Raw genomic sequence first — 18,497 nt, 5'->3', positions numbered from 1 at the left:
GAACACAAACAATTATGCTGCCTGACATCCTGAACAAAACCCCAGATCCAGCTCTGCTGTTCTGCTATTCAGCTGCAAAATATGCTGTGATTAAGGTGTCATTTACTCTGTTCCTGGAGACATACCCGCTTTACAGGCCGAACCTGTACCATCATATGCTAGCGCTACTGTAGATGAAACATTGAGCTCATCACAACAGATACAGCTCCACCCACCGATTCACATGCACACAAAGCAGAAGAAAACACTCTGTTCTTTTTGTGTAGAGTGAATTTATTTCGTTTCACTCTTAGGTGGAGGGGTTTTAGTCTAACAATTGGGCCACTGGGTTCATATTAGAAATCAAACTTAGGTGGAGTGAGTTTCAACAGACAACAAATGAACTGTATGGAGCCGTTTGCATCATTAATATGGGCGCATGCTTGACTTTTTTGCTTGCTTGATTTGATTATAGAGTTTTTTTTAAAAGGTTCATATCAAATGTGAGATCATTTTTTTTTAATGTTTTTAAAGAGTCTCTTCTCTGCTCACCAAGGCTGTATTTATTTGATCAAAAATACAGCAAAATCTGTAATATTGTGAAATATTATTACAATTAAAATGAGCTGTTTTCTATTTAAGTGTAGTTTAAAATATATTTTATTCTTGTGATTCAAATCTGAATTTTCAGCGTCATTACTCCAGTCTTCAGTGTCACATGATCCTTAAAAAATCATTCTAATATGCCGATTTTGCTGCTCAAGAAACATTTCTGATTATTATTAATGTTGAAATCCGTTGTGCTGCTTTATATTTTTGTGAAAACTGTGAAACACTTTTATTTTCAGGATTTCAGGAAAGATCAAAGGAACGTTATTTGAAACAGAAATCTAAGCTAACATTATAAATGTCTACTTTTGATCAGTTTATTGAATCCTTGCTGTATATAAGTATTCATTTCTGTGATTGTGTACCGTACCTTCTTTCTGTGGAGTGGCGGCTTCTGCGTCCACCCCGTCTTTCTCCGCGTTGCAGCGGTAGCCCTTCTTCTTCAGCAGGTTGCAGATGAGAATTCCCAGCAGGCCCATCACACAGAAAATGGGCACCAGTGCAAACACGGCGTACTCCGTGCTCTTCTCCTCTGGACCCTGAACGCTGGTGGCGTTTGCACCTCCCACTCCAGACCTGTTGAGGGTGCTCTTACCAGCGTCACGTCTCCGCCGGCTGTATGGCTCTGTAGATATACACAAGACATAATTACTTATCCAACAAATGATTGCAATTCTAAATGGCTCAAAAGCAGTAATTAAATGTAACAAAACATGTAAAAATGAATCGTTATACAACATTTTATCAAACTTTGATAATTGGCTTTGAGAAGACAATTATCGGACTACAATTTGTAACAATCACCTGTCAAATTTTTGAATCCATGTATCAGCATATGAGAGTGTGTTGTGCATGTTATTTTTTGACACACATTGGTGTTATATTCAAATGATGTGAATTTGAAAACAGATGGATCGTAAGGTAACAATTATTTATTTCTTAGCCATCAAGTATTCACTGATTGATTGTTATGTTGATATTTTTAGTGTGCTAATATTCCAAATAACAGCCAGCTTAAATTTTTGATGGATGTGATAACATGCATAAGGGCTGATGTTTGATTTTTGGGAAATTATAAAACGTGCTGGAGACATTCAAAATATTTCTTGCGTAGATCATTATAATAATTTTATGGAATTAAGTTCATTTTGTGGCATAAATAAAAAACATGTTACTCAGAGATTCATATATTTGACTTGTCAAACATGTAACATTCAATTCATTTCTTTTTTTTTATTTTTACCAGTAAATGAGCTGTATTTGATGTGCAAAGTTATTTTTATTGTCTCTAATAACAAAAGTATTTTATTTAAACCCATGAAAATTCACATCCTCTTATAAATAAATCACTTTTTAATATGGTTGTTCCATTTTATATATAGATCTTGCTAAATGTAATGTTTTACAGAATGTATGCTGTTTAATAACTTCATTACAGTAATGAGAATCTAATAAGATTTACTATTAAAAATAATTTTGAATATTTAAAAAATAATAACAAAAGTTTAAATTCTGACTGTTGGATGGGTAACATTTGAAGTTATTGTGAAAAAGACCATATTTTCCTGCAGAAGAACTGTTTATTCTTATGTTAATACTATTAAATGCCAATATTTATTACTTTTTTGTTTGTGAAGAGTAAACTGAACAGATAGGTGTGGCCTTCAATTTCCAGGTTTGCTGTGTTACATTCACACAACACTGAAGTATAAAATGTTAAACACTTACTCCTGATGCAGGCGTGGAGGGTGGAGGACTTCCATTTAGCAGCAGGGTGAAACCTGAAAAATATGTCAGTTCATAAATACGCCCCCTCTACGCTTTCCATTTCATTACGTTTTGGAAAGTTTGCGAGACTAGGAAAACACATCTGCTCTGATACCAAAGTGATGCAATGATGAAGACGATGACTAAATATTTTCTGTTCTTTACCCAGGAAGACATCCTCCACACACGGCATCAGAATGCGAGGTCGGTTCGGTCGAGAGCCAGCGGCTCAGTGCCCTGCAGGAGAGATGTGGGCGGCACGGTTCAGTGTCATTGGTATCAGAGAAGGTGCCTGCTGGGCAAGTCCGGCACAATCCGGTCTCACCGGGACCCTCAACTTCCCCGCAAGCCTTAAAGAAACAAATACACAGCACTAAGATGACAGAACCACAAAATGTGTTACATCTCTCATAAAATGAGAGACATTCAAATGTGTTTTAGATAAGAGCAATAGATGAATCTATATAAATATATTACTAAAAATAAGAATTCAAATTACAAAAAAATAACAGTCTCAGTCTAATAAGCTTTACTCTTAAGAACAATGGTTTAAAAATAAATATAAATATAAAAAATTTAATAAAAAGTATACAAATACATTCAAGTAACGACAATGGAAATGTAATGGAAAAATTGTCATAATGTAAAAAAAAAAAATAAAATAAATAAAAAAATCTTAATGGGCCTAAAGATTTATTTATTTCTTTTTATATAAAATTAAAAGTATATAATTTTTTTTTTTTTTTTTTGTGAAATGTTCTCTGGACATGTTTTCATGAGATATACTACCAAAACTTTTTAGGTTTGGCTTGTTCAGATGATAAAAAACCCCATCAAAATCTTGATGTGTATAAATGCAATCATATGATAAATTTTTACAGAATTGTACATATGATACACTGATACATTTTTTGGTGTTTTTCTGATATATATACATAAACTGGAGTGAATTCTCTGGACAGAGATCATAATGTAGGACATACTAGACCAGGCACATGTTTTGTGAAGTGTGTTTTGGTGGTGTTATCTCTCACCGTGGTGGGCTCCTGTCCGGCTGGACAGAGCGGACACACACACCCATCCTCCCACCGACACTGCGCCGCTAACGTCCCCCATAACTCCAGCAGCTACAGACACACAAATGACACCAGCCAGTGTTAAAATCACACAAACACACCTGCCTGTGAGAATCAAACCAAAACTAACCGCTGCATAAATATTAGGATAATACAGTGGGTAAAACACAGGATAGTAATGTGTAGTTTAAGGCAGGTGAAGAGGGTAAAAAAAGAGATATCACCATATATTCCCCAGTTGATTAATCACAATACATTAAGGCATTTGTTATGTATAGCATGTTTTCTGAAATGCTATGTTTAAATATTCAAAAAAAGGTATTGTCTAGTTAAATATGCACTAATACATAAAAATTAATAATAAAGTAAATAAAATAAAATAAATCAGAAAATATTGTCAACTGCCAGAAAAAAGAAGAAAAAAAGAAGACTTTTTTAATAAATCAAAATGATATATGAACAACCCCCTCTGTTAAAACCTTCAGAATATAGATATACTGTCATGTTTGTTAAGTTGTTAATAAAACAAATTGAGTGTTTTATACAAACAGTGTAGTAATAAAACTGTAAAATCCGGTGTATGTACGCACTGTTAGGGATTTCTGGCTCAATGTATGAGCAAAAAATTTGTATTTTAATCGAAATCTACAGATGCAAATCGATAAAGTGTAATACAATATGTATTTTGGATGTTTCTTGCCACTATCCTGAAAGTAGACAAGTTATGGAAGCAAAACAGCCCAATATTTCAAAATTGTCCAGTGCAAGTCTTGCCTAGTTGTGGTATACTGTACAGAATGAGATGTTTCTTCATTGACTATATTGCAGGTTCTCAGTGAAGTGAAGGAGGGAACATTCAGAGAAGTGTGAGCAGAGACACAGTGTGCTGAGAGAAACCTCACTGTAATATCCCTCATTAATTACTGATGACTTCAGCATACTGCAGTAATCACAGGCACACACACACACACACACACACACACTGAAACTTACAATCAGACAGACAGGAGCTGAGCAGTAAAGGTGGTTCTTCATCTTCTTCAAAATATTCTTCTATACTCATGTAATCTGAAAAACATACAGCAGGAACTCAATGACACATGCAGCAAGTATAACATCATCAGCGTCAGCAGAAACCACCAAAACCTCACCATGCCAGAGACAGGTAAACAGCACTTAGACTCTCCTCTGATGGACACAGAGGGTTTGTATGTGTGCAGAAGTGATCTATAAGCTAAAGCGTGACATAAATAGTCAGCTGAACTAAAGCTGGCCTGTGGTTTGGGGCAGAACTGCTTGCCCAGACCAATATGCCCAGTCAGGCCAGAAACCACTTACTGGATCTACTGGAGCAAAAGAGAGAAATGGTTCTCCGTTGAAATATTGCTCTCATTCAAACATTAATATCTACACTAGACCATGAGATGCCAGCTGTGCTTCTCAGACCCTCTTCTCAAATACATGAGATTCACTGGAGATCAGGCTTTATCTGGAGTTTCTTGTTTTAATATGAACCAAATGATCTGAGCTGCTCTCCACATTCATTTTACACTCAATTTTTGTTGTAAATAAAACAGATTATTGGAGTATGTTTTATAAGAACATACTATTTCAGTCTTTCTACTTCCAAACTTTAAGTTTAAATCAATGTTACTTGTCGATTCTTTGTAATTATTTATGAAATTTACTAGCAATGTCTCAGTAAAAATTGTTTCTACACCAATGTGTAATCTTTGATGTGACAAAAATGTTTCTTTTTTTCTCGAAATAATTTTATACACAAGATTCGAGACTTCATAGAATTTTCCTAAGCTTTGAATGAGCAATTTTTCCTCATTTTATTAGTTTATTCATAGCTAGTTTTGAAGACATCATAAGAACTACTTAATGAACATTATATAAAATCTTGAAGTAAAAAAAAACTAATTAATCAATGAACAAACAAACAAGTAAATAAATAAATAAACAGTAAGAAAAAAATCTGTAAGAAAATAAAGGAAAGGGTATTGGTAAATTTAATGAATTTCTTTTTACCCTAAAACATAATGCAATCCAATGCATAATTCAAAACACGAGTAAAAAAACCTGTGAAAAATCAATAGGGAAAATGACTTAGTATTAGTATTTTTACGGACTCTTACAGTGTACAAGACAACATGACAAAATAGTAATTTTTTCTACTAGTTTTCTAGTTTGTTTTGTTTGTTAGACATTTATTTTCTTCAAACAAAACAAATTACAAAACCTATATACTAAATCTCTATATAATATTAACTTATTTAGCTATATAACACTTCATCGTCCAGTTGCACAGCAGAAATGGAAAAGATAAATAATGCTTTGATCTCGTCGTCATGACAACAGAATGCACACAGGTGCCGACTGAGCGCTACACTTACCCCAGAGTGGTGCTGTGCTCTGTTGCCCTGGTAACAGCTGAGGACGGCCTGCTCACTGTCCCTGTCTGCATAATGCTGTCATTCCTTATACTGCCACTCAAAACCACGGCTCCGCCCACCACCCGAGAGAGGCCCCTCCTCCTTTACCACAATCCTCCAATCACATGAGTTCACTGATGATTTACACATTGTGGTGGAGAGATTTCTACATTCCAAGTAAATGTTTTCTACACCCAAGTGAAGAATATAAAACAAGAATGAATAAAAACACAATAGCTGAGCTCAGACAGCACGTGTCCGTCTGCAAGACATTCTGGCCCACGCTGGTCTGTGCTGCCACTGATTTTAGCACGACCACGGCAAAAGTTCAATACCTAGACTACACGTCTAACCTAACGGTGAAAGTGATTATGCAAAGGAAGCACCTTTCCCGGAACATCCATGTTTGGCCTGGCATGACATTTCTATCAACCAATCAGATTTTAGGGACAGAAAAATTCATACCGTTTCATATCAACTAATAAATTCCCTCCATTTCTTTTGCATAATGTAAGACTTTAAATTTAATTAATTAAATTTATTTTAATTATTTATAAATATATAAATATAGATTTATATTCATATAATTATATTAATAATATATTTATATTATTTATGATTGACTAAAAAAATAAAATAAGAATAACTGTAATGCTGTAATGAAAATAATTAAGATATTTTAAAATACTTATGGATAATTTGTAAAGAAAATATGCTTGATTTTCATTAAAATGTTTTTTTTTTAATGCAAAAAAAATGTCTTAATGGGCCCCAAAGTCTAATTTATTCATATATATATATATATATTGATCTTTCACTGTTTTTAACTCTGCTTTTATTGTTTCCTGTTTTTATTCTTCCATATGCAAAATATAAATGCTTTTTTCCTTTAGATTTTTGGGTAAACTGTTACCTGAATTTTTTTTGTCTGATTCTCTCACAAAATATTTTAATGTATGATTGGCTTTTTCAGATGATAAACGATGCCATAAATATTTTATCCAATCAAGATTCTAGAGATAACGATAAAATGATACAGTCTGTAAACCAGTTCCCTCCATTGTTTTTCATTATTTAAGACTTGGAAAATATTAATTTGAGTGTTGGATCAAAGCAGCTTTTTCATGCATGGATATTAAAGTCATTTGATTCAAGATTCTTTATTATTGTCACTATACTAAAAGTACAACGAAATTAGATCAATCCGTACAGTGCAATCACACATAAATTAGTGCAAGCTAAACATCTAATAAAAAAAACCACAACATTTGGAATCACGTTATATTGGTTGGGAAAACAACCTGCAACATTCCTACTAAATATAACTAGTCTCACCCATATCCGGTGGGGAACAGCTTAAATCAAGACTACTTAAACTTCTGAGTGTTTCAGAATGCAAAGATATGAAAAGCAACAAACAAATGAGTTTACAGTTTTGGCAGCGATCACCCCTTCGCCCTTCTTGACAAATGACAGGGCTTTTTGGGAGAAATGTTCAAAGAATAAACAAACACCCACCTCCTCCTCCTTCGCCCCGGCCGCCCACCCACAAACCACCACACAGAAACGGCTCGTCCTTCGCATTTCAAGATCAGCTGCCAGTCAGACATGCCCCATGCCTGCTTAAATTTAGCTCTATCATTAAAAAGCAATAAAGTCCCAACGAACAGTAATTACAGTTCTTGCAACTCTATCTCCGTACTGTCCAATTAACGTGGCTTTGGGAGCGCATAAAACACGGCATAAAGTAAATACAACAACAACAAACATAAACCAATCATCTAGAATTATCCATTTTTGGATCTGTCATGTTACAGATTGGAAACGATGAAGGGGTTGCTCTGGACTGACTTTTGGGAGCTGTTCGTTTTTCAGGAGTATTCTCATCATCCGGAAGGTTTTTCTGTGTTCCGTGTTTTGCAGCTCGCGTCCTGCCAGCACGTCGCTCCAGGATCCACACTCGTTCTAGACTGGACTCAAGACATAATACAAGACAAAGCGAGAGTCCCGGTCCAAGAGTACAGCTCTGTTCTACAGCCAAACCTTCAGACGAGAAACTGCAGTCTAGCCATCGCTAGACTGACACATACTTGTTAAGCTTTCAGAAGTATTGATTAGCTACAACCAAATAAATACATCATCACATGCATCAAATGCAATTCACAATATATCATTTTTGCGGACTAATAAAAGCTAACCCACAACAGGATCACAACATCTAAGATCACCCAAATCAGTAATGATGCTGCTGATTAATCACACTACAGATGATCTTAATTGAGACAAAAGTGGGAGGTTTGTTTGACTTGTTTCAGCTGAGCTTGCTGATATACAATAAAACAAGATGGTAGTACTTGATGATTATCTTTGCTTCTGAGCGAATTCCAAACGGAGGTGAGCATCCCTTTGCCCTACACCCTTCGAAGGGCAGAGCCCTTGAAGTGTGTTCTTTGAAGGGTGTAGGGCATTTCTGTCTCGTATAAGCGTTTGGAACTCCCTTGAAGAAGGGAATGACGGACCAAATGTTACCTTGACAACCCTGCATGTGTGTGCAGCATTCAGAGCTCCAACAGTTGTTGCAAATATTTATTATTATTATTATTTTATTCAAATATTATCTAATTGTGTCTTATTACTATTACACTTTTTCAAGCTAAACTTGCTTTCACTACCATTTTAAATAATATTTATATCACTGAAGGACGATGAATATTTTGTATTACATTAAATAAAGACAAATTGAATTAGCCTATTCTTCTTCATTTGTATGTGAAGCTGAAATCAACCCCAACTTTGCTTTAAAATGCATCCTAAACGAAGATCACATGATCACAAATGGAAATCACTTCTGTGAAGTGACCTTCACATGTTCCCTTCGCTAACGGACTTCTGGAAGGGCCCTTCGTGAAGGTATTCAGTTGTTCACTTTCGTTTGGAACGCTCAAATGGCATCCCCTTATGGCACAAACAAGCCTTTTGGAATTCGCCCTTTATGTTCCAAGCAGGGAACATTCTCAGAATTTTGGCAAACGTAACATTCTGGCAAGATTCTATTAAAGTTACGTACAAACATTCTTCCAGTAAGGTTAATGTGACATTTGTTCAAAGTCATCTGGTCTTTAATGATGTTCTTAAAACATTAGCACATTAACATTATCTATATATCGCTCATGGAATGTTTTTTCCTAAAACATTTGAGATGTTCATCCAATGTTTTATAATGTTGGTGCTTTCAGAATGTTCAGCGAGCGTTCAAAAGAAACATTCCCATAAGATTTGAATTTGAATTAAAATAAGTTTCTTGTGCAAAAATACAGCAAAATTATGAAACATTTTTAGAATTATAATAAATGTTTTTATTTGAATATATTGTACAATGTAATGTATTTCTGTGATCAAAGCTGAATTTCCAGCATCATTACTCTAGTCTTCAGAATCACATGATCCTTCAGAAATCATACTAATATGCTGATTTGCTGCTCAAGAATCAATGTTGAAAACGGCTGTGCTGCTTCATATTTTTTGTACAATTTTCTTAAAAAAATTTTATGAATAGAAAGCTCAAAAGAACAGCATTTTTTTATTTTCATTGTGACAAAATATTTGTCACACTAAATTCTTACTGTTACGTTTGATCAATTAAATGTATCCTTGCTAAGTATTAGAAAAAATTAAAGCATTAAAAAAAAAACTTATTGACCTTATTAAAGAACACAAGCCGTGTGAGATGGTCTTGTAACTCCAGTCAGCAAGTTTGGCGCTGACATGTGCCATACGACCACGTGTCACTTCCTGTTCTCGCTTTGAATGTTCAACACCGCCGTCTTTCTTCAAATCCCCGCCAGCCTGATGTTGCTGACAAATATAGCCGGGGATTTTAATAGCCAGACACTTTCCATTTTCACTTTCCATCTCTGTCTCTCTGCTCCTTCAAATGAACTGACCATTGTTTGTTTTCAGCTGCTAACAGCATGTTTTGTAGTATGTCCTGCATGTTTCAAGATACGTGCCAACCACGTGCTGTGGCCGGTGACCACCACAATCCCTCTGTAACCAGGGGTGAAGAATGTTATGCAACAATTACAGCATCCAAACAGGGACACTCAACACAAACCTCATCAGACAATGGGATGAAAAGGGAGTTTCTGCTAATAAAGTTGCATTGGGCTTCATTTTATGTGGCTTATGAACAAAATGAGCATCCAGAGCTATGATATACTGAGCAGGGAAAAGCAACATTGATGTTAGCTGGGACCATCTGTTAGTCAGATCAATGGCAGACAAAAAATGTTTTGGAAACCTGTGTGAAAACATTATTTTTGTCATTTGGTAATGCTAGTGCCACAAAAAAAATCAGGCTCTTCAGGGGGGGGGAAGTGGTGTGTGGCCATGTATGGTGACCCATACTCTGAATTTGTGTTCTGCATTTAACCCATTCAAGTGTACACAGTAGTGAACATACACCCGGAGCAGTGGGCAGCCAATGCTGCGGCGCCCGGGGAGCAGTTGGGGGTTCAGTGCCTTACTCAAGGGTCTCACCTCAGTCATGGTATTGAGGGTTATTCACTCCCCCACCTACAATCCCTGCCGGACCTGAGACTCAAACCGACAACCTTCAGGTTACAAGTCCAACTCTCTATCCATTAGGCCACGACAGCTTCAACGGTGCAAAAATATGCACTGCATATATACATATAATATGCCTGTAGTAGTATATATCTGCCCTATGTCATTAGTTTTTAGATTATATATATATATAATATATATGTGTGTGTGTCTCTAAATCATTTTAGCTGAAAAACATTTCAACCTGCTTACATTTTATAAAACTGTTTTTTTGAACTTGGAAAATACACATCATTGGGTGGAACTGTCTTTTGAAACCCAATAAGAATGACTTCGGAGTTGCTAATAGCTTTTTAGTCGGAGTTAAATAAACTGCAGTGGTAAATGAAGTGTTTTGTTGCTTGTTTGGAAGTGTCTCATGTTCCTGTTTTGGACCATGCTGTTAAAAGACAAGGCCACCGATACACAAACATGATTATGGGCCATGTGCATCATTCTACTGCGGTTTCTGCTAAGAAAAACAGAGGAAAACCAATTATTCTCTGAGATGAAACATCTGCCTGTTCAAAATAAGGCCCTTGATGTCATGCCTAAATAACAGTTGCCAACCACCATTCTGGACAAATACCTACAAAATGGCTATTATCTCCTCCTATGCACCTGAGATTTGACTATTCATAACCACTGTAGATAGCATAACGATAGCTCTTTCCGCCATTACATACATGATTGCCTCATAAGTATTAGATTGTGTCTATATTTAGTTTTGTTTGCTGTTTGCTCAGTGTTGGAGGAGCTATTTTGACAAGACGGACAATTTTGATTGTTGACTTCAACTGAAGCTATTTAAGGGGACAATATCTTTATATATTTTTAATGTTTAAATAGTTTTAAATAAATAAGCATATAAAACTATATGTTGGCAATATAATGCAAAATACAGCACAGGGACTTACTGTAAGTAGCGTCAGTACTTCTACTGAGTACAATGCATATACTTCTGCTGCTGTTTGTATCTTTCCATTAAGTGTTTATTTACCATAGTAAACACAAGCTGGCAGTTACCATTCCAGCAAACATTCCACTATCTATAGAAAAAGAGAAAGAAATAATTTCTTACAGAAGGAAATGTAAAAAGTGAAATGTGTAAATCATAAGATGCATGATTTGGGCAAAAGCAGGAATCTATGTTACAACCCTATAACATTGCTGAGATCATTCTGACAATTTAATATTAATGAAATCCATATGTTAAGTGATTCCACATTGCCAACAACTGAGATTCTCACAGCATGATCTGCAAATAAGAGAGCAATGGTGTAACTGTAAATTGCAAAAAGCCAAACCCTTTTTGAAAGAAATGTGCTTAATTGCATTCACATCAAAAAGTATATTTAAAAAAAAAAAACTGTATTTGAAGATAATATAATATTGTTTTAATGTAATATGATATGAATCATGTTTTAATATTTTGCTGTGCTTTAAAGTGCACTTATTTTAAACTGTTGACTTATTAAAGTGCTTATTTAATTTTAGTTTATCATAAATGTAATTTGTGGTATTTTTTATTTTTATTTTCTACTTTTAAAAAAATGTTTAACTTACTGTTTTAAGTTTTCAAAATTTACTAGCAAATTCTGAGTGAAAATTGTCAAAATAAATCATACGCCAATTTTTTTTTCAGTGTGTAACAAAGACAATATGAAATTACATGTAGCTTAGGGATGGGACGATACACCTACCTCCCTATTCGATAATATCACGATACTTGGGTGCTGATACAATATGTATTGCAATTTTTTTAAGAATTTCGATTCTACAAGTATTGCGATTTGATATTGCTATGTGTTGACACACATCTTAGCAGTCACTATTGCAATTCGATATTACAATTTACTGTGATTTTTGTTTGCTTATTAAAAACTAGACAATGGAAAATAGTTGATTATACCCTTAAAAGAGATTGTATACGATGAGTCATATTAACAAAACACTTCCTGAAAAAAAATAAAGTGCTATGTTACTTTGCATACCGTTTTAGTCATGTTTAGTCATGTTTTCCCAGCAGTTGGGATTCAAGGTGCAGAAAGAACTCTGGAAGGGGTTTGATCCTCTGCCTCCGTCATGGTTTTGCTTTCTCGTGCCGGTTTGAAACGTATATGTCGTCGTCTAATGCAACGGCACTGTGCACGCAGAACAATCATTGTATGGCATCAAGGCACCGAACTTTGATGTCATGCGCTGATCGTCTACGGCACGGTGCTGCTCCAAGTTGAACATGCCTATAAATTTTGCCCTCTGTTGGAATTACAAAGCGCTAACTTCTCCCCATCACCTCTTAGGAAAAATAAAATAATTAAATAAAAATAGATTCTGAGGTAAACCAATCGATTTTTAAATCGTTTTAAAAAGAATCACGATAGAAGACAAGGAAGAGACCAGGAAGGAGACAAGCTCATTTCAACAGGTTGGAAATTAAATACCAGGAAAACACTTCCTTAATGTGGAACAATCCCAGTTCCCAGGGGGGATTTCCACCTTCTTCTGTCATAGCAGGAATGTTAAATGCACCCATACGCCAGCATCAAAAAGCGGTTTGAGACACTTCTGATGGACTATATTTGCATATTATAATTTGTATTCATTAACAAAAGCAGAATTTTTACTTTTCTAAGAAAGCCAAATGTATAGAGAATAAGGGAGGTCAACCTTTGCCTTCAGATGAATTGGTCACCCAAATCCACTGGCTGTGTCTTGTTCTCTGAACCCGTAATTATCCTCCACTACAGGAATATCATATTACCCACGCTGCCCTGTGCTAATTAATGGATGCTAGCCTTTGCGGAGGGTGCAGGCCTGGGTCATGTGGCCCTGCATATGATGGGGAGGGGACTTCCTGTCACATGCCCATCTATGCCCTCTAATAACACCCTGAACGGGCACCATATGTGTCCCCGGCACCAAGTGCAGTATCATCACATCCTGAATAGCAACAATTTCCCTTTGTGTTGGTCTTTGTGGTCACAGCTAGTGTAAAAACTAACATTCTTGTAGCTCAACATGGTGCTAGGGATGCCAAGATCCTGGGTTTAGTTCCTAGCAAACACACTTAGTAAAATACACACTTTAAAAATGACTAGTGATTCAGATTCAGGAAAGAATTGTTCTTTTGAGCCAAATTATTTTGATAAATTAGTTGAACTGTTTCACAAACAACCAACTGACACACTGAACCAAGAATGATTCCTTCACAAACCAAACTGAATACCTCAGAGCAGCGCTTGAATCAGCAACCTACCAACCACGAGTCATTGTCCCAAAATGATTCACTTGCATATCAGACTGAATCACTCAGGGGTTCATGGGTCAACAATTAGGCCCAACAATACTAAAATTAATTTGTATCTCATGTGCGAATTTTAGGCCTAAAGATGCTTTTGCATCATATTGGCATGTTTAGGTGCGTATAAAAGCATAAAGATGCTTTTGCATCATATTGGCATGTTTAGGTGCGTATAAAAGCAATAAAAGAATCACTGAATAATTTTTGTAACTAATGTTTTGAACTTCATATCAAAAGAGTTGTAATTATAGTTAGAATATCTCTTGTGCATAATATGAAGATATTTCTCATGATGTACCTTCAATGTTCAGTCACATAACTCAATGTATCATAGTAGTAGAGTCAGCAGAAGCCACAGCTTCACAGAGTAAATCCCTGCTGATCTGAGGTCAGAACGGTCAGTGTGCCAGCAGCGCCCATACCACACAGAGGTCAACAGCCAACGCAGGTAGATGTCTGCACGCGAGGGAGGGAAAAGTATACAGTAGATTTGGTTGTTTCTGGTGAATCAGTCCACCAAGACAAATAATAAAGCTTTAATTAAACCATTGATTCCTGCATTCAGCCGTGGAGGGTTTGGAATCTGCCCAGACGTTCGCTTCATAATTTCAGAGGAGCGTGCCCAATGTCAGAGCGCAAAGACTCCTGCCAACCAAACTCCCACTTCAAAACTCGCTCCAGTACGGGTCAAGCAAAGAGCATGGGTGATTACAAGATAACAGACCTAGCAAGACCTCTCGGGCTTCCGGGCAGAGCTGCTTCTTGTTTGGACAGCAGAGTCACAGAATTAGGATGATCAAATGAACTCTATCAAAACAAAATTATGCAAGCATGTGGAAAATGCACAGACAGCTATGCGAACACATGAACATAAGTCTTGTTCATATGGAAACGTTCTGCCACAGTCTGGCACTTGTGAAGATTAATTTGTCTGAACAGACTGGGACTCAAATTCTCTTTGATTATTAATCATGATAGTTTAGAGGATCTACAGCAGTGAGAACATCTAATTTATGGGTTTGAATGTGTGAGCTGCATAAACTAAAGACATCTTTACACAGTCAAGTTAAGGCTGGTCTGTACCTGCTCAAAATTCAGTTTAAAGATACAATGCCACATAAAAGCCAGACTAAATTATGCCTGCTCGGACCCACCTCAGCCCCTAGTAAGTACCACATACAGTTGCAATTGCTTAGTAAATGCATTCATGCCACCTCTAAACAGCATTAAACAGTCGGTGTAAAGATACCTAAATATTGCAAAAGTCCATCTGTGCCACCTTTGCAGTGTAAATTTGATGTTAACTGTGCAAATATGCCTATAATGCCAACATTTTACTTCAAAGGTGGCATAAAAACACTTCTGAGGTGCCATTCATTTTTAATGCCACCCACACAGCAATTATGATATTAGAGGCTGAGGTGGGTCTGAGCAGGCATAATTTAGTCTGTCTTTTATGTAGCATTGTGTCTTTATGCTGAATTTAGAAACAGACTGACCGGCTTTATGCAGATAAACCGAGTATTTTACATATTCTGTCTATAATGCCTTTCCGTGTACAGTAGGAATTAAAAGTTGTAAAGTATATAAACTGGTGCAGACTACATGCTGATGAGTCAAAAATTTAAATTCAGATGTGCCAAATATATTAAAACGTCAGAGTGAGTCTGCTGGCCCGTCCCATGACAAACATTGCCTGTGTTAGAGTCATGCATTCAATCACAATGCTTTACAAGCCTTAAAGTTACTAAAGTATTTGTGTGGCTCATAAAGCAGGTTATGCTGAACACGGTAATAATAGTGCATATTTATTTCAAACGTGAGCATAAAACACGTTTAGCCATTTTGTTAATGCCTGTTAAAAAAAAAGTCAAACTACAAAGACGTGGCAAGTACATCCTGCTTTTTAACAGTCCAGGCTGTGTGCCAATACTGTGTATCACTATAATATTCATGGAGGGTTTACAAAAGATTTTAATTATAACGACAAGGGTGGTGCCTCGTAACAAAGTATTTTAAATAGGAATTTTGGGATTTATCCAACATGCTCTGGTGCCTAGGATGTTATACAATGTTTTATAACACAGCATTTTTGTTTATAGTGCAGATCATAAATTATGCATGCAGCACAAACATGTGTTTCCAGCTGGTATAAACCGCAGCTGGCGCAGTGCGTGCCAAAGTCTGGAGCCAAAGTGTGTATGTGTGTGTGTGAAGCTGCCCAGTGGGCGACACATTATGATGAGCTGTATTTAAATCCGCTCACTGCCTTAGTTAACGGAGTTCACTGGAAAAGAGCAGAACAATTTGTGATCCCTGAACGATTTAAAGCTGGAGTTGATGACACCATGGCAGGAGGTAAATGATGGTAATATATTATTGTGTTACACTTAGTTTCGTAAAACCAATAAATGCTGTTCCTCATTCTGCTCTCATATATATTAGACTCAGCAGATCTGAAATGTTTATAGACCCTCCATAAACGCTGTTGGTAAGTTCACAACATACAGTAAAACACAATGTTCCTGTAATGCCAATGTCATTCTGGTGCAATAGCAAAATGTACTTATTTAATGGTTTTCAAATAATAGTTCATGCATTTGCAATCGCCTTATGTTCGGGTAACACTTCATATATATATACAAATTATAGTGATTCCCTTTACCATTGTTTACTATGGTAATCATAGTTTGAGACAACAAGTGACAACAGTACAGCTATTGTTATTGCTGTTGTAATAAACTCATTTTTGGATAATAAAATATTACAATAAACTTATACAGCTTCCAGAATGTTTATCATTGCTTAGTTCCCTTCTTTTCCAGTGACACTAGTGGTTAAAAAGTTGTTTTAGAAACATTAGGAAATCAATAGAATTTTGTCAGAAAATATAATGGTACATTTTTCACTTAAAGATTATGCACATTCAAATATGCATATATTTAGCCTAGTTATTCAAATATATGAATCAACACTGAACATAATATTTGTCTTTAAAGGAGTAATTCTAATCATAATCAAAATATACAATTATTTGTATATAGAACTTTATTTCATCAAAACTTTTCAGATAAAATTCAAAGGTCATGAATATTCGTACCTTAAAAACATATAATAATCATATCAGAGTGTTTAAAAAAAGTGACTGAGAGCTTCATAATGCATAAGACTACGAAACTCAACTCACCACATTTCTATTGTCTCCTGTGTGAAACGGTTCAGTAGAAAACTCTCATCTTAAACTCTAAAACGTATTGAAGTACAGCTCAGTACAGTATATCCACACTCATCTGAGTACGCAGTATACACTACAGTACACACTTCACAAGTAACTGAAAATATCTGCCGCATCCGTACTGCAACTGTCCCCATATCTGTTAATAAACTCTTTCACACGCTGAATAAAGTTCGTATTTTATCTTACCTGTTTTACTGTGGAATCATAAGTGTCCTATAATCATCATATGCCGGATGTGTGGTCTATAATTACACAAAGAGAGAGGGAGAGAGATGAACCGCAGAGAAGAGCAGAACGACCCAACATTAGAACGGAGTCCCTGAGAACTGAGAGAAACACGTCACAGCGCGTGAACTTCACCTCGCGCGCGCCCTCTCTATTCATTCCTGTGAAGACACCGCAGTGCATTGACAAAACAGTGTCGTGTAATATTACAGCCTGAGTCTACAGAAAAACTATATCAAATCCCGAATACTTATAGGACATTTTAAAGAAAATAAAAATTCTGAAAATTTGCATATACGCTTAGGCCATTCAAGAGATATGCATGAGTTTGATTCTTTATGGTAACAGATTTGGAGACATTTAGCATTGCATCACTTGCTCATCAATGGATCCTCTGCAGTGAATGGGTGCCGTCAGAATGAGAGTCCAAACAGCTGATAAAAACACCACACCACTCCAGTCCATGTGGGACAAATATAAAAGCAGACATCTCACCTTCTATTTCATCTAAATAGTGTCTACATATGTTCTGTTCTTTCAGTTTCAGTTCATGTTTCTCCAGCTCTGTGTGCGTGGAATGCACTCATGCGGCATAAACACATGCTGCAGGGCAGTTTAACACAATCTCACACTGATTCCTTTCATTCCGGGTGTTTTAACAGTGAACCCTACAGCAAAAAACAAGCAAATTCATCACAGAAAATTATACTTACTTTAGTGATTTCACTCAAACTGTACTTACAGATGAAAGCAGCCATCCAATGAAGTGTGCATTAACCCTGTAAGGCCCGCTGTTGTAATATTACAACATCAGTATTAGCTCGACTAAAATATAGCTGCTCATGTTTTTTCTTTCTTTCTGTAAGACCACATTTATACAACTAATAGGTCCTATTGTTTAGCCTTGCAATGCTATTGGATGCTAGATTTAAAAAATATGCCTGTTTACCTGGCTTTAAATCCTCACACAACCTGCAAACTTGAAAATGCCTAAAATATTTAGTTTTTTCTGTGATTAGTAATGCGTCTAGATCATGTAGATATTACGGTATTGTTGAATGCATTGATCAATTTAGGTTTTGAGCTTATAACGTCAGTGATGTAATTTAAAACAATGGGTTAAAGGGGTAGCAAAATTTGCCTGTGCACCTTGCACATTACATGGATAAATTGTGCTTCTCACTTGTCGCCTGTGAAAAAAATACTAAACATCCTGTTTTTGAAATGTTTTTTTTGTTACAATTTTGAGAATTAAT

At 36.0% G+C, this 18,497-nt stretch overlaps 1 protein-coding gene across 1 annotated transcript in view; it reads right to left on the bottom strand.

Moving 5' to 3' along the window:
• The window catches only part of LOC306888341 (tumor necrosis factor receptor superfamily member 19L-like), a 30,159-nt gene extending 12,813 nt beyond the window's left edge, over nt 1-17,346 (bottom strand). The window contains exons 1-6 of the mRNA XM_079446558.1: nt 17,203-17,346; nt 4,425-4,499; nt 3,390-3,482; nt 2,521-2,705; nt 2,317-2,369; nt 959-1,213 (exon numbers count right to left, since the gene is read on the bottom strand). Coding sequence (XP_079302684.1) covers nt 959-1,213; nt 2,317-2,369; nt 2,521-2,705; nt 3,390-3,482; nt 4,425-4,466 — 628 coding nt within the window. The 5' untranslated portion in view covers nt 4,467-4,499; nt 17,203-17,346. The remainder of the gene's footprint in view (nt 1-958; nt 1,214-2,316; nt 2,370-2,520; nt 2,706-3,389; nt 3,483-4,424; nt 4,500-17,202) is intronic.
• Between the last annotated feature and the right edge of the window lie 1,151 nt (nt 17,347-18,497).

This window comes from Barbus barbus (genome assembly GCF_936440315.1).
Source record: "Barbus barbus genome assembly, chromosome: 22".
In the NCBI taxonomy this organism is placed as follows: domain Eukaryota; kingdom Metazoa; phylum Chordata; class Actinopteri; order Cypriniformes; family Cyprinidae; genus Barbus; species Barbus barbus.
Note: the sequence above shows the minus strand (reverse complement) of the source record. Positions and strands in the feature narration are given on the sequence as shown.